This window comes from Lactuca serriola, chromosome 5 (genome assembly GCF_051521515.1).
Source record: "Lactuca serriola cultivar US96UC23 chromosome 5, Lser_US96UC23_V15, whole genome shotgun sequence".
NCBI classification, from domain to species: domain Eukaryota; kingdom Viridiplantae; phylum Streptophyta; class Magnoliopsida; order Asterales; family Asteraceae; genus Lactuca; species Lactuca serriola.
Window position 1 is genome coordinate 49,998,375 of NC_136412.1, and position 15,199 is coordinate 50,013,573.

The 15,199-nt window shown below is 33.7% G+C and overlaps 3 protein-coding genes and 1 pseudogene across 5 annotated transcripts; 1 reads left to right on the forward strand and 3 right to left on the reverse strand.

The window, feature by feature from the left end:
* The first annotated feature begins 1,040 nt into the window (after positions 1-1,040).
* Positions 1,041-4,570, forward strand: PDCB1 (plasmodesmata callose-binding protein 1). Its single transcript, XM_079000288.1, has 4 exons — positions 1,041-1,253; positions 1,651-1,890; positions 2,397-2,430; positions 4,104-4,570. Exons 1-4 carry the CDS (start codon positions 1,202-1,204, stop codon positions 4,330-4,332), a joined length of 555 nt encoding a protein of 184 aa, XP_078856414.1. The 5' UTR covers positions 1,041-1,201; the 3' UTR covers positions 4,333-4,570.
* LOC145052457 (DNAJ protein JJJ1 homolog) lies at positions 4,461-6,824 on the reverse strand. 3 transcript variants are annotated; one of them, XM_079000286.1, is made up of 3 exons: positions 5,304-6,824; positions 4,846-4,904; positions 4,461-4,738 (listed from the first exon to the last, which is right to left on the reverse strand). In XM_079000286.1, the coding sequence occupies exons 1-2, from the start codon at positions 6,742-6,744 to the stop codon at positions 4,885-4,887; spliced, it is 1,461 nt and encodes a 486-aa protein (XP_078856412.1). In that variant the 5' UTR covers positions 6,745-6,824; the 3' UTR covers positions 4,461-4,738; positions 4,846-4,884. The 3 variants fall into 3 exon arrangements, with proteins under 3 accessions (XP_078856412.1, XP_078856411.1, XP_078856410.1); XM_079000285.1 differs by having other exon boundaries at positions 5,185-6,824; XM_079000284.1 differs by having other exon boundaries at positions 5,182-6,824.
* Positions 6,825-9,790: 2,966 nt separating this feature from the next.
* LOC145052460 (AT-hook motif nuclear-localized protein 16 pseudogene) lies at positions 9,791-10,544 on the reverse strand (annotated as a pseudogene).
* A 61-nt stretch (positions 10,545-10,605) lies between these two features.
* On the reverse strand, positions 10,606-13,804 carry GDPD6 (PLC-like phosphodiesterases superfamily protein). The gene is made up of 8 exons (XM_079000287.1): positions 13,456-13,804; positions 12,396-12,571; positions 12,125-12,308; positions 11,913-11,987; positions 11,719-11,828; positions 11,413-11,631; positions 11,155-11,310; positions 10,606-11,069 (listed from the first exon to the last, which is right to left on the reverse strand). Exons 1-8 carry the CDS (start codon positions 13,466-13,468, stop codon positions 10,821-10,823), a joined length of 1,182 nt encoding a protein of 393 aa, XP_078856413.1. The 5' UTR covers positions 13,469-13,804; the 3' UTR covers positions 10,606-10,820.
* Positions 13,805-15,199: the final 1,395 nt, after the last annotated feature.

Here is a 15,199-nt window from a genome sequence, read left to right on the forward strand (position 1 = left end):
GAATTAAGCCCTAACGTCCATGCATGGCATCAAACTTGATCAAAAGTCAAATCTAACCCACTACGAGGCTCCCTTGCCCCGAAGATTCATAAAGTTGCAAGCTTTATGAATCTCCATGCATGCACATCTAAGAATAAGGAGGGGAAAAGGGACAAAATCCAAGATCTAGCTATGCATGTACATAAAAATCAGGTTTTGAATACTCACAATAGTCCACCTCAGTTCCAATGAGAAGATGCTTGCTAAATCCCCGCCTCTTTCTCACCAACTTCTCCTCTTCTTGCTCCAAAGTGTTAACTAGCTCACAATATGGAAGGAAAAATGGAGATTTGGGTTTACACTATCGATATTAGGGTTTGGAGGCTAATAAGGGGCAAGCCTCTGTGACTTAAGGATATTATATAGGATGCAAACCCTAAAAATTAGGGTTTTCATAATCTGGTGCCAACTCGTCGAGTATGCTTTGTAAATTACGCGGCCATCTTTGTCTCTACACGACGAGTTGGGGCCTCAACTCGTCGAGTAGGTCTTATGAAATGCATAAAAACCCTTAAATTTCATACTTGAGAGTCGGGATATTACAATATGAACATTATTTTAAGTTAATCATCAAACATTGGTGTTTCAAAGCAATCATCAGAACTAAATTTAGACCAATAATAAGATGATTTCAAAAACATAATCCACGAAACACTTAACTTTAACAAAATCGGATCAATTCTTCAAATTGTAGCTTCCTATATACAACAAACCATCATTCCAATTAAACTTTTCATCAAATTCCTAAAATCAGCAAATTTTATTAGTTTCAAAGTAATGTGTTGTGTTATTTGATATAAGGATAATACGGCAATTTATATATTTTTTGTAAACTATAATTTCTTTGTGTTTAACATATTCTACTAAACGCTACACAAAAAATTTGTTATGGTCCGTTCTGTCCGGTCCAATTCAGTTTCTTCCGGTCAGGTCCGTCCAGCCTTAGTTATGATCGTTCTTTTAAGGTATTTATTAAATACAATACACAACAACCAGAATACTTCGAAAAAAGAGCTCACCAATTTACCCCGACTTTTTATGGTCTCAATAACTCAAATAAAACCCGTTTAATCACACAGATACTCATTCTCTCTCTGCTTTCTGCTCTCTTCGTCTTCTCCAAGTAGCTAAAGCTTCTGGTTCTGCTGGTCATCATTCATCAATGGCTATTTTGGTTGTGTCTATGCTCATATTATCTATGGCTGCTCATTCAAGTAAGCATATTCCCCCTTTTTTTTCCCTCTCCTTTCCCCCAAAATACTCAGTTATCTCCACTTGTTCCCTTAAATTTTTGTTATAACTTGCTCCGTTTGGATCCGACTCGTAGCTACTGTCTATTGAATTACTAAAACCGAGTTAGAATAAAATCAGAACAATAAGTTGAGTTAGTTGTGGATTTCGATGGTTCTCGTACATTTTTCGAAATTACAGTTATCGATGCATACACATAGTGTTTGTAGAGATCTAAATATGTATATTTGGAGTAAAGTCGTAAGTTGTAAATTTCAATGGATCTCGTACATTTATCGAGAATGTTTGAATATATACACATTACACATAGAATGTTTGTGTGGATATAACTAAGTTTGTGATTACTGAATGTTTGAGTAGGTGGAAACTGGTGTGTGTGTAAGAAAGGTGGACAAGATAAGGTGCTTCAGCAAGCGATAGACTACGCATGTGGAAATGGAGCAGACTGCACTCAAACTCATGATGGTGGCAAATGTTTCAATCCGGACACGGTGATGGACCACTGTAACTATGCGGTTAACAGCTATTTCCAAAACAAAAATCAGGCCCCTGGTTCATGTGATTTCTCCGGTGCAGCTATGGTGGTCACCGCCGATCCAAGTTAGTCTCTCTCTCTCTCTCTCTCTCTCTCTCTCTCTCTCTCTCTCTCCACCACATCCAAACACACATCTTCCTATCATCAGTTTTATGTTTTAGGAACTTTTGATTTTATTTATATTACTATTACAACAATAAACTTGCGTTTTGGGACTCATTATTTGATCACCATAATATAGAGACGTCATAATCAATTTTACATGTTTTGTATTATCTGAAGAGATTAAAACTGTACTTGCCATTTCTTTTTATTTGATTTCTCATCATTTTCATACAATTAAGCTTTTTAATTTATCAAACTTTTGATGGTCAGAATTTATCAAATACTTGATTGTTTACTTATTACAATTTCAAACAGAAAAAAATGCAAACATCATATTCCAGTAATTCCACAACCACTCATTTTTACAACTTGAATATTGAATTATGATTATTTGATACCATTATTAGTAAGTATCATTGATTAACTTTTGAGTCACTAATTCTTATTTTGTTTGTTTTTTTAATAGGTTCCAATGGATGTACTTTTCCTACTTCTGCCAGGTATGTCTTGATGAATATTTTCGATTTTCTTTTCAATAGAGTGTAAAATCTAAAACATTTAAAAGTGAAGAATGTTTAAATTGTTTAGAAATAAATAACAACAAAAAAAGTTTAAATAGTGTTTTAGGTTAAAATATTTAGTAGTCCCCCACAAGCACACGATTTGTATAGATTTATCGTACGGTCAAATAGTGGTAAAAGACTGAGGACTGTGAGAGGGTTAACGAGGCTCTGCCCAATAAATTTGTCCTTTTTGGACACATCATGTCACATGACATGTTGCTATACACTACTTACAATAAATACTAGCCGTTAGACCAGGGCCAGATTTCCTATTTGAGATGCGTGTCATTTTTTTAAAGAAATATAAAATTACAAACACCTTCATTTTAATTTAATATAACTAGCAGGTGATTCGGGGTCGCCCAAAACCTTTTTTTTAAAACAAAAATAGGACCAAAAGTGTCAAGTTCAACAAAATCTAAGTTCAACAAAATCTAGGTGCCATTCATGTTAATTAAGCCATTTCCCTAAAAAAATCTTTAAGATATATAAAAAAACAAAAATGAACCTAAAATGTCAAACTCAACAAACCCTATTGACCATTTATGTAAAATAAGTCAATTCTCTCACAGGAAACACTACAAAAATCTTTAATATGTATAAAAAAACAAAAATGGACCAAAAGAGTCAAATTCAACAAAACCTAAGGACCCTTTATGTAAAATATAAAAATGGGAATCCTTTGGAGAGAGAGAATTGAGAAAAAAAAAAGTCAAAAACAAGGGAAAAAATGCCAACAGGTAAAATATTTCAGGCAAAAGCGTAAAAAAGCTATAAATTCATAACCGTGTTATCCTTTATATATATATATATATATATATATATATATATATATATATATATATACTAGTTTATAACCCGTGAGAACCACGGTTAGAAAACTAATTAAACTTTCTAAGTAAAAACTCAAAACTATTAATTAATAATTTTAAATAACTTATTAATTAAAATATATTTTTTTGTTATATATAAAATTATAATCGTTGATTCAAATAAATACATAAAATATATCATCTTATAATTTGTATAAATTTTATTTTAATATAAATTGTATAAACTTTATTTTATTTTTATTCTAATATTATTAATATTAATTTAATGTATTTAAAATGTGATTTAAATTTTGAAATTTAAAATGGAGAATTAATAGATTGACAAGTATCATGATATTAATTACAAGTGTCAATAGATTGATATTAATTACAATGCCTAACATTATAACACATGGTAAAAGAACTACTCTTTTATTAGATAGGGAGATATAAATGTCACAATTGTTTTTTAAATATCACAAAAGAGTTATTTATTTTGCAAAGCAAATTTTATAAAAAATTACTTAATTTGCAAATATTGATTTTCTTACTGTTCTGCCTAAAACACGCCTGTTATTTTCCGAAATTATAAAGAAATTTTGTAAGGCATGAATTTGTTTGCGATTCTTTTAGTGAACGTGTGACAAAATTGAACAGTAAATTGCAAATAAAGTAATTTTGTAAATTCTATTATGTCAAACAAATTGTATTTTGCTCATAGAATTTGATTTTGTTTTGAACTCAACCATATAAATACAATACAGTATATAATTTTGACAGTGTTGTATCAATGTGTAGTGGTACAACTGGATCAACAACCAACACAAGATCACCGGGTTCCACCTCCACTTCCCCGTACGGAAACAACCCATCTGGCGTATTAGGTGGCGGAATGGGAGGAGGGTTGGGCCCATCTGCGTCCAGCATGGACACAGATGTCAGCCACGGTGGACGTCAAGAAACCAACATTTTTGGTTTCTTTGCTATCATCGTAGGTGTGGGAGCTTTTATGCTTACTTGGGGTTGATGAAAAAGAATGGTACTACAATTATTCTATTTATGGAAAATATTAGACAGACAATCATGGAGTTTTGTGTTACTTTTCTGGTGGTGTCATGGTGTCTAGTTTAATCCCGAATTTAGGTAGAGAGTACGTAAGATGTAGTTTAGTATTTTATTAATAGTTAAGAGTTTGTTTTTAAATTTATTGTTTCTAATTTGTACCACAAATGTTGCTGATGGAGTGACAGTGATTGCTTCACCTAGTTTTTGATCTCTGCCTATGAGTTTCATGTGTGTAATGTATGTATGTTAACGTGTCTGATTACATAAGCCTAATGTGAAAACAAAATTGATACCAGTGAATCAAAAAAGCTCATCGAGATTTGAGTGTAGCATGACCCGAGTCACTCAAATGTTTGTGCAACTTATTCCTGTCAGACAATTATCAAAAAAAAAAAAAACTTAACCCATTAAGATCTAAAAAATATAAGAAAACATGTAAGGCTAGAACTTTTTGAAGGGGGGATGGTGTAAATACCTTGATTCAAAATCTTCTCCACAAGTGTCACATGTAAGGCTAGAACTTTTTGATGTTCCCTGGTGTAAAAGAAATGGTTAAAATAGTGGTAAAATACATATTGATGCAACTATGTTTCACTTTTTACCAATTTATTCAACAAAATAGTGTTTGACATGAATTATGCAACCCCATTTCAACTTAATAGCGTAAAGTGGTAAAAAAAAATTGAAATATTGTTGTATAAACTCATAAGTAGTCGATTTTGTTGAATGGTGGTTGCAAAAATATGTGTTTAACCCTAAAAAATAACAAAAATAAATTATCTTTTACTAATAACATGGTCTAGAGTGATACCACCTTCTGTTTTCTTCCTTTAGATGCATTTTTTGATTTGGGAGCTGTCTCCTTTTTATTGGCAACCTTTTTTGTTGGAGCTTGTTTTGAGACATTAATACTTTGAGAAGGGACATTATCACCTTTATCATCTTTGTCCACATTTTCTGAATGAAGCTGAGATGATGATGATGGCTGATCATGATCATGATCATGATCATCATTACCATTATTTTGGTGCTTTTCTTCTTCTTCTTCTTCTTCAGCTGTTCTATTTTTTTCTTTCTGATTTCCCTTCTTTCTTCTACTCTTCTTGTTATTATTATACTCCATCAAGTCTACCTCTTCATCTTCAACCTCAATATAAGCTTTCTTAAAAGGAGCCACTGGCTTCCTTCCTTTTCCACCATTATCAACATCAACATTAACATTTTCTTCATCCTCAGTCAATTCACTTTCTTGATCGTAATCTTTATTTTCATAGCCACCTGCAAATGGATTCTTGAGGTTGTCAACCTCTTCATGGACCTCATCAGCTGATACAAACTCATCTTTATCACTTGCGACTTCCTCAGTATACTTGTTTTCTCTATCTTCATCTCCAAATACTTCCCTCAAAGCTGCAATCTTTTCCTTATGCTTCTTCGATCTCTCATGATTCTTCCATTGTTTATCACTTTTAAACTTCTTCCCACAAGCCACACAATACAGCTCATTCTTCTTCTCAATTTCCTCCTCATACTCACTGATCTCATCATCCTCCACCTTTGCCCATTCAGGCTCCTCATAGGCCCTTGCTCGTTCAGCCTTTTCCCTCTCCATCTCCTTCTTCTTCAACCTCTCTTCCTCTTTCTTCCTCTCTATCTCCTCATTCCTCTTCACCTGCATATCAATCACTCTCTTGTCCCTCTTCTTCACAAACTCTGCTAAGCCTCTGACTGTGTCATTGAACTCTCTCCTTGCCTTCTTCCTGGTCTTCTTGTTCTCCTCTTCCATCAACCTCCTGGACTTCCTATTCGGTCCAGCCATGGCATCGTACTGATCAGCCCAAACAAAATCCATCACCGTTACAAAGCCTAACCAATATCCGTAAAACGCATTCACCTGTGCATACGGACTATCCAAATTGCCCATCAAAGGCGCCTCTTTCACCACATCTCCTAACCCTAACTTCTTCGCAAAATTCAATTCATTTCGATAGATTTTATCAAACACATCGCTATAAACCTTATAAAACCCAGTGCCTTTATCAGAATAGCCGGAGAAAACAGAATTTGAGAAGAATCCGAAGAGATCAGGTACGATTGCGGGGGATGAATTATTAGAATTTGAACTGGAGAACAGGATTTGAGAACGGTGAGAATCGTACCACGCACGTTCTTTCGCGTCTGAGAGAACTTCGTAAGCGTTGACAAGCTCCTGAAAAGAGGCGGTCGCTTCGGCTTCAGAGACGCCGGACTTGACGAGTTTGTCCGGGTGACGCTGGAGGGCGAGCTTTCTGTAAGCCGATCGGATCTCGTCTGCGGTACAGTCGCGGTGGACACCAAGGACTTCATATAGGCACCTCTTCTCCGAAGAATCCATCGATTCGCTTCTCTGAGTTTCTGACGGTTTCAATGAGTTTTGATATTCCGTTAGGCAGCTCCGGCAACCAGTTGCCACGAGCAAGACGCAACATTGTTTTATTCTCACAGTCCTTATATTTATACTAAACATTCAACCAAGTTACGAGATTAGTCCCTAGACAATTTCTGACCTGCACTTTTTATCTAACAACATTCATTTTGTTACCTATGGTCCAAACATATAAAAATGGACCGGATTAAACTACAATTAGAAGATCAATCATCAATGTTCACATGTAGGGATGTTAAAAAGCCTTATGAGACCCCAATCTCATATAGGTAGAGTTGTCTATCGTATTCTGTTTGAGTTGGCGTATCAGAATGCAACAACTTGTATAAATTATTCGTATCGCAGGTTGGAACCATTAACTCGGACATGACCCGTCTAACCCGTTTAATTATAAGGGTTTGTGGGTTTGTGAGTCAGATTTAGGTTCACGGGTTGGCTGGATTGTGTGTTGATCCATGAACCCATATTTTATTTGCGTAACAGTGAGGATTGGTTAATTTAGGGCAAGTAATGCACATAGACTAATAGGAGTAGTTGCATACCTTAAATTTAATATATTATACAATTAACGTAAACCATATTCGGTGAGCTTTCTTTAAAATGATAATACCCTTTCAAAACTAAAAAAATTATACGAGTTGGTGGGTTAACTCGTATACCCATTCACTAACCCGAACACAACCCGTTTATTTGACGGGTTGACGGTTATAATTCTCAACCTAAATTCGTTTATTTTCGTGTCGTGTTGCAGGCCGTATCAAGAATTTGCCACCCCTACATATGGGGGGATTTTTGTTTGAAAAAAATCAAAGGCGGGACGTGGGCGATGACAATGTTAACCCATGTTTTAATTTTGGGAGTGGGGCAAGGATGGGAATTCTGTTAATATAAATATATTATATAAATATAATAAATAATAATGTGACTTTGAACTGTCAAACCTAAGCAACATATCACATTTTTTGAGTGTCATAACATTTTTATTTTTTATATGTAAAATTATTCTATAAATAATTATTTTTTACCTAAAAAATACATTATTTTACCCAAAAAAAAGCATCCCGAAATCAATCGAGGACAGATTCATGCGAGGGGGCGAGGGTGGGGAGGCTGGAGATTTTAACAGAAAATTTTCGAGGGTGAAGGCGGGGATACAACCCTGGTCTTGTTTGACCCTGTTGACATTATATTCTCATGTTATGTAGAATAATATAAATATGTAATCACAATAATTTTAAATATATGTTTTTAAGAAGGATTTTCAGTGTTAATATCAATGAAATAATAATTATTATATAAGTTGATATAAAACATTTTAATTATTTTAATTATTTTGAATGATATGATTAACTAAACATTTATTATTAATCATATTATCTTGATAGTCTCTGTGTTTAGGTTGTATACAAATAGAATTAAATATAATTTCTAAATGGTCATATTTCTTTCATGCTTCAATAATTTTATAGGTTTTGTTTTGTTTCAAGCCATACAATAGATATCTTAATTTGGGTTTCGTGTGTATGTATGAGTTGAAATTAGACAACTGAAATAACTTGTCTTTCTTTATTTATTTTTTACCCTTTTGTACATCAGTACATGTTATCATTTTGTTGTCGATTCTCACGACTTTGATATTATTAGTAAAACATATAATTATACCTTCTGGTCACGAGTCTTGAAAAGGAGTGATCGACTAATACATTTTGGCCTACCAAACCCTAGACCGGTTCATGTTTGGTATTATTATTTTAGTTTGTTGCCTATTATTACCCTTAGTGGAATGATTGAAATTTTAGTTTAACAAGACATTGACATTTTATTTCACTATTTATTTTCTATGTGAGTGAGACCTACATATATTTCTAAGTTTTGAGAACACGGTTTTAAACATTTCTTTTTGCTGCCATGCCCTTTAATAGTTTTTGACTTTTTGTATTGATTATGCTCATATTTTGTTGCTATTAACTTGTGTATAGCCATATATATGACTCCCAATGTTGATTTTGGCTCCAGTGATGAACTTAACAAGATAAACCATTTGAGGTATATGTCTCGTGTGGTCTCATTTTTTGTGAATACATACACTATCATCATAGTTGTTTACAGAAAATAGGATCTATTCAATTATGAATTAATACACAGGTGCAGAGTGAAGGATAAGTATGCTGTTGAGGCCAAAGCAAGAAGTCGCTAAAAGAGTTGCTCAAATCGTCCATGAGCATAATATGAATTATTTATATATCATGATTGCCATTTTATTTCTTCTTTGTTTTCACCACATTTGCATGTGTGGATATGATAGACATGATCATAAATTTACGTCCATTTTGTATTTGATCAATATTTTTATTCCTTTATGCACCCGAGAACCAAAAAAGTAAAAAGCTAATCATGTTTAAAACAAAATATCGAAAATCTGAACTAAAAAAATCCAAACAGAATAAGATCCGTAGCTAATATTGGACTATTGGTATTTATTGGTTTCGTTATGGTTTTAGGCAAAAACAGAAACTGAACATGACAACAAAAATACAAAGTCTAACACAAACCAAACAACTTTTAACATTCATATAATCAACATTTTCTTAGATACGTTTCACTGGCTAAGTTTAACATATCATACATTCAATCAAGGAATAAAATACCACATAATTCCCTTTTCGACTCCTAAACATTACAATTTGGACTCACACTATGGAAAGGTATGTGATTTAAATATAAGTTTGGCTGATCAACCAAACAAGACCTTCACCTTCCACTTGCTCCAATACGATAAGAAAACCATTACATATATCAAACTATCATCATATGCCTACATGTTGGCTCGTTTACCCTTATTTTTTTAAAGGAAAAGGAAGCGATTTTTCTTTTTGGGTCCTTACTAAATTCCACATTTAACGTTACTTTTGTAAAAAACATGTCAAATTTTAGTTATATATGAATTTTTAAATGTTTTGTAATTTTTATATATAATAATTAGTTAAACATATCCTCATGTCTTAGACAACGGTCGACCAGTTGACCAAGTATAAATCTCAGGAGGAGGGAGAGCCGTGTTAGAAAGCAAGCTTTGTGGGTTCCCATAAACATCGGGAACACCGATAACACGATGGTGGTGGTGGTGATCGTGTGCAGTTGGGGCAACAACTACCTCCTCTTTGTCCATCGGCAACCTATCAAAAGTTGCATTCATAAAAGTAGCCGCCATGATGACAACCGGTCCCGATGCCATAAGTGGACCTGCAATGGCCCCACCCACCACCTGGCCCTGCGGACCAACTAAGTAAATAGCCAACCCTGCTACACCGGGCGGGGCTGGCGGTGGCAACACCGAACCAATCAACGATAAAATCTCAAAACGTCCATGAAGAGTGACAACTGGTCCGTTACCCGGACCAGCCGGTGATGGGGACGGTTGTCTCAGCATCACGTTGCTGACAAAGCCAGCTGCACTCAACACCCAAATCCCTTGCTGCTTCCTCCTAGCAAAAGTGGCTAAGCTTTCAACAACATCACACCCCGGGCTCACCTCCATGGCATGGGCCCGCAACGTGTTAGCACTGTCTCGTGTTATGATGATGGGCGGTTTCGGCTTGTTTTTTGACCCGGCGGGTCGCCCTCGTGGCCTTCTCACTGCATGTTCACCGGTTTTTGTAATTGCACTAAGGTCACCACCGCCAGCCATACTTGATTATTTTCCCACTTTGTGTTAAGTTAAACCAATGTCACGTTTATGTAGGGAGAATGTTGTCGATATAATTATGTCGAAAAATCAAAAGAATGACTTATGATTAGGAGATTGTTAAGTAACACCACACCAACCCTATATTTTTATAAATCTTAAATTCCTAATCCTCAACTACCTGGTACGGGGTAGTAAAGTAATTTCATAAAACAATCGATACTCGTGAATTACATTTCAATTTTCAAGAGAAAAACCAAAGAGAAAGAAATTAAACCAATCTGTTTACTTACGAGTGACGACTAATGTTCAATAAAAAAACAGATTTGAATTTTGAAAGCTATGTTCTCCTAGGCAGCTCGTATTTCACGATCATGGAAGAAATCTTTTGTAACAGTTTGGTGGCGTCGCGGTTATCGGAAGAACTGGGGCAGGTCCACTCCTGGTAACGGTGGAGGCTGCCGGTGAAATCGGTAAAAAGGCCGTCGACTCCAATGGTGTTTATCCAGTAATCGTATTCAATATACGGATCTTCGGAGAAATTGAAATGCAAGTACTTGTTTTCGTTGCGAAATGTGTATGGGTGCACCTGTGATTACATTGAAGACGTTAATTTTGACTTTTTCGAAATCAAACCATTTTTTCTGCAAACATAAACCCTAAAAACAACGTACCTGTAGATTATATGCGTGTGCTCTATCCACGAGATCAGTCGGCGTTTCGATGTAGTTATCTATCACGGGAACAATTGTATCCTTCCATGGGCCAATTCCGACGACAAATTCCTTGATATAGTTGAAATAACGATCGGAAGTGATTTCCTGATACGTCTGAAAATGAAGACAATAGAAAACCGGGTTCATGAATCATGATTCATTCTAGAGATGCACTAGGACCGGGTCGGGTCAATGGTCAAACATGGATCAGTTTACCTGATTTGTGTCCTGGGTTCTTACGTCCACGTCATCAATGAGAAAAATCTTTGGTAGATCGGTTTTGTTGTGGATATGAACAAGTGATGATGGGGCAAACGACTGAATAAAACAAGGCTGTTTAAGCCATTCTTTTGACATATAAGAACCTTTATATCCATACTTCTTAAGAATTTCCACAAAAACATCTTCAAATCTTTTCCCTTTTGGCCATTTCACCTGTTAAAAAAAAAATCAAAGTATTAACTTTAATTTCATGAACCCAATGTATTGTTTTAACAATTGAGAATATAGATATAAACTCACATGTTGGTTCATCAAAACAGGGTTTTTAATTTCAGGATATATTCCAACAACCCTCGGTGCATTTATTGCAATTTGAATGTACTCTTCGAAGGTTATAATGGGAAACTTACCTGTTTATGGGCATAACACAATGATATGTTAGAATAAAAACTATATTTTTAAAGAATTTGATTAAAAAAATAAAGGTAGCGAACCATTATATTGCTGATCACGGAATGAAAACCTCTGTTTTGCCCTCAATGTTTTTAGTTCTTCTAATGTAAAATCAACTGCAAACACTCAAATAATTAGCATCCTACTTTATGTGTTATAGCATCCTACTTTCATTTCTTTTATTATACTAAACAAATCAATGAAAGTAGGTTGCTAATTTTAAGATAAAAATTGATGTTTTAAGGAAACATACATATGAACAATCCAGTCATGTTAGCTCCTTCAACTTCATAGGTTCTTTTTCTATCTGCAAACTGTATATGATCTAAAACATCGGTTGTGTCATCAAGAATAACATCATGGTGACACATAAGAACACCATCTTTGCTAACTAAAATATCTGTTTCTATGAAGTCTGTTCCTTCTTCAATTGCCCTCTGTAGGAAACAAAATTACCCAAAACTTATAATATAAAAATTGTAGTTAAAACTACATTTTTAAGATGTATGCTATAAAACATGTACCAAGTAAGAAGGAGCAGTTTCTTCTGGGAGTTCTCCATTTGAACCCCGATGTGCAACGTTAAATGGACGAAAAGTTTGTAGGGGTATTTTCGTCTTTTCATCATGACTTGGAAGCGGGTAGAGTGGCCTTGAAGAACATCCGATAAAGAGTAGCAGAAAAGTAATGATGGCACAACCTGGCAGAGATTTTTACCAATTTAAAACATTAGTTTGGATTTTGGAAGAAGGGAAACTATGATTTTTAGGTCAAAACTTTTGATTTTTAAAAACTTCTAATTGATAATCATTTATTTGGGTTCTTAAAACAAAAGTTAAGAACAAGTATTGCAATCTAAGAAACTGGTTCAGGATTTGCAATCAGATTTATTAGTATATTACTACAGTTTCTTGCCGTTTTTTTTTTTTAATATAAAAATCTGATTGTTTTGTAGCTAAGTAATCAAAAACATCATAATCAATCACTTTTACCCAAATGCTCAAAAGTCAAAACTGATTTGATGTTACAAACAGTTGAAAAAGCACGATTAAATGCACATCACACATTTATTCTTCGGTTTAAAGTTCTTCAGCAGTTCAACGTTTTGCAGAAAAATAATACATTATGAAATTTCCTAAAAGAAATTACAAAAAATTTGATCAAAAACTGCATATTTTATTGAAAATTTGTTGCAGTTATTAATAATTAAGAAACAAACCAGAGCATGAGAAGCAAAACTTACTAGCATTACTTGAAAACAAAACTTGATTAAACAATACTCACTCGAGTTTTGAAGTCAAACCAAACACCAATTTTTTCTACATTTACCATTAATTCTTCGGTTCAATCCAATCATCACATCCCATTAAAAAATTTCACAAAACCTTAACGATTTTGGACTTAAATTCTAGCTATTTTGACCATAAAGTGTGTTTCTATGAACAATCTACGACTAGCGTAGTTCGTAAACATCGAAAAACTTCAAGATTTCCACAAAGCCAAAGCAAACCGATAAACTCAATGAATAAAAACAGAGATTAGAGATATAAACCTTGGAACAGGAAGTTTAAATTAGAAGCTTACTGGATGAATTCATATTGATTAGGACGTGCTCCTTCCACTCTGATTGGTTATGATGATGTTCTTGATCTGTATCCCCCAAAAAATTGCGATCTTCTTGGGGGTTTCGTTGTTTGATTCGCTTACAAGATGAACAGAGGTTTTATAGAGATTGTGCCTCGGATCAACCCCTATTCCATGCCGAGTTTACCTGAAATTTGAATTGACATTTGTTTGGATTCGGATATTCTCCAAAGTCCAAAGCATTATTGATAAATCTTGAAATATTATTATTTGGTCCTTTAGATATTTTTACAAGGCTAAATACAAAACGTACATTACCTTTATAATAAACATATTAACGTTATCTCTAGTCTTCTAAAAAACCGATTTTCTTTTTTGGTACAATATACAAAAAGACTGAAAGAGTATGATTATAAATGTTGGGATTAAATCGGTTTTAAATAGCAACCAAACAAGTATTATATACTCCAGCTCTTGATTTTAATATTTTAAAATTCAACTCCTGTCTGATTTTGCACGTCACATAAGTCTTTATATCCTTTTACATAGTCTATCTCAAAATTAGTTGGATATTTTAACTTATTAAATTATTGAATGGTATTTTAACTAGATTATGACCCGTGTTAAATGCGGGGAACACATAAATAAAATGCAAATTTATATAGATATTACAAAATAATTATAAAAAAAATAGGGTTATTGGTATTATTGAAATGTATAGAAATTACACTAAAATAGGTAAATATATATAGCGTTAAAGGACCTCTTTATAGACAACTTTTTTTTGTTTTATTAGTTCAATGACCTTGTTTGTCACATATAAGTACATTCAAATATTTTTTACATGTGACACGGAAAACAACTATATATAGCCAACCATGCGTGAAAATGGGTCTACACAAGTATAATCCAACATTTAACAATGTACTTTCAAAATACATTGTTATTTTATGGCTATATTGTGAAATATAAGTGTTTATTTCAAAAAATAGCAACTTATTTATGTTCCTTCAAAATGAACCACATAAAACCCCCCACAATATTAAATATAAAGAAACTATAACCAATAAATCTGCAATGAAGCTAATCATCTCCCTCTACTTCACCTCTAATATCAGATATTTTTTTCTTTAATCTAAGTTATTATCACTATCATCGACAATGTTAAGATTCATTGATGACTTTTTTTTTATTTTAGGGATAATATGACAGAAATCATTTATCAGGTCCATCATTTATGTTTATATCTTCGTTTTTTTTGTTGATTTTGATATGTCTTATTCGGTTTACCACCATCTTTTTTTTTCAGGCTCCTTTTTTTTTTTTTATATGAAATAACATTTTTTTTGTGAAATTCTTTCTACGATTTTGAGTATGTGCAGGTATGTTGATTTTTTTTTAAGTAAAAAAAGTAGGGTTTTTGTTTGCGGTTGGTCCCTAGGTTTGGTTCTTATTTTTTGTGATTTCTCATAATCCATTGCGTTTTATTTTCCATCTTTATCTACAATCTTTATGTATAGAACACTTTATCTATATAGCCATTCACTATAGAGTTTAATGAAGGAAAAAAGAAACACCCCTTTAGTTTTATTTACTTTGCAAATTATCGAGCCTCCATGCAAAGCTTACAACATAATGAAAAAAACAAAAAACCCTTATGAGGTAAATGCCAATTAGGATTCTACCCCTTTTCCTCTTGTAACAATTATCTCACTTCAAAACATATACTTTTTTGTTTCAGCAT